This window comes from Malurus melanocephalus, unplaced genomic scaffold, assembly GCF_030028575.1.
Source record: "Malurus melanocephalus ecotype Western Australia unplaced genomic scaffold, MMel_1.1 scaffold_3863, whole genome shotgun sequence".
NCBI classification, from domain to species: domain Eukaryota; kingdom Metazoa; phylum Chordata; class Aves; order Passeriformes; family Maluridae; genus Malurus; species Malurus melanocephalus.
Window position 1 is genome coordinate 1 of NW_026627095.1, and position 1,103 is coordinate 1,103.

A 1,103-nucleotide genomic window follows, 5' to 3' on the forward strand; every position below is an offset into this window, starting at 1 on the left:
GTCACTGTCCGGGGGTCCGGGCGGGCTGGAGGTCATTTCCCGGGGGCCCGGGGGGTCACTGTCCGGGGGGTCCTGGGGGTCCCGGGTCACTGTCCGGGGGTCCCGGGCTCAGTGTCCGGGGTCACTGTCCGGGGGTCCGGGCGGGCTGGAGGTCATTTCCCGGGGGTCCCGGGGGTCCCGGGGTCACTGTCCGCGGGGGGGTCCCGGTCCGGGAGGGGTCGCAGACCTGGGGGGTCTCACATTTGGGGGTTCCATCTTTGGGGTTCCCTGTCCTGTGAGGTCACAGTCCTGGGTGGGTCCCTGTCTGGGTGGGGTCTCTGTTTTGGGGGGGGTCTCAGATTTGGGGGTTCCAACTTTGGGGTCCTGGAGAGGGTGTCCTGGGGTCTCCAAATCCTGACGGGTCCCAGTTTTGGGGGATCCCATTCCTGGGGTGTCCCAGTCCTCAGGGGGATGTCCCGGTCCTGGCAGGGGGGTCCTGGCTTTGGGGGGTCCCAATCCAGGAGGGTCCCGGCCCTGATTTTGGTGGTCCTGGCTTTGGGGGGTCCCAGTCCCGGGGTGGGTGGGGGGTCCCAACCTTGTCCCCTGCGCCCCCCAAGTGGAGGAGAAGAATCCCAAAGGGAGGAAAAGCGCCCTGAAACGGGGGAAGAGAAACCCCCAAAAGGGGAGAGAAAAGCCCAAAAAAGGGGCAGAAAAGCCCCAAAAAGGGGGAGAAAAGCCCCAAAAAGGGGGGGAGGGTCCCCAAAAGGGGAAAAGGGACTTTTGGGGGGGTCTCACCCCTCCCTGAACCTGCTCCTGCTCCGCAGCCCCGCGTGGAACTGGCCTGGGCCATGAAAGCTCATCAGCACGCCCAGGTTTACTTCAACGTGAGTTTTTGGGGGTGCTCCGGGGGTTTGGGGGGGCTTTTTGGGGTTCACAACTGATCCTCCCCCTCCCTTTACAGCTCATCTCCTCCGTGGACCCCAAATTCCTGAACCTCACCAAGGTGGACGATCGGATTTACGAGGAATTCCGGAAAACTTTCCGGGATCTGCGCGTCGACGTGCTGGACCCCGAGGAGCTSAAATCGGAGCCGGCCAAGGCGGTGGGTGGGGTCTCACCGGGAT

The 1,103-nt window shown here is 64.3% G+C and overlaps 1 protein-coding gene across 1 annotated transcript; it reads left to right on the plus strand.

The window, feature by feature from the left end:
- Positions 1 to 683: 683 nt before the first annotated feature.
- On the plus strand, positions 684 to 1,085 carry PBDC1 (polysaccharide biosynthesis domain containing 1; the record flags this gene model as incomplete). Its single annotated transcript, XM_057389179.1, has 2 exons — positions 684 to 863; positions 941 to 1,085. Coding segments are annotated over 2 exons (325 nt in total), but the record flags the coding sequence as incomplete, so codon positions are not given.
- Positions 1,086 to 1,103: the final 18 nt, after the last annotated feature.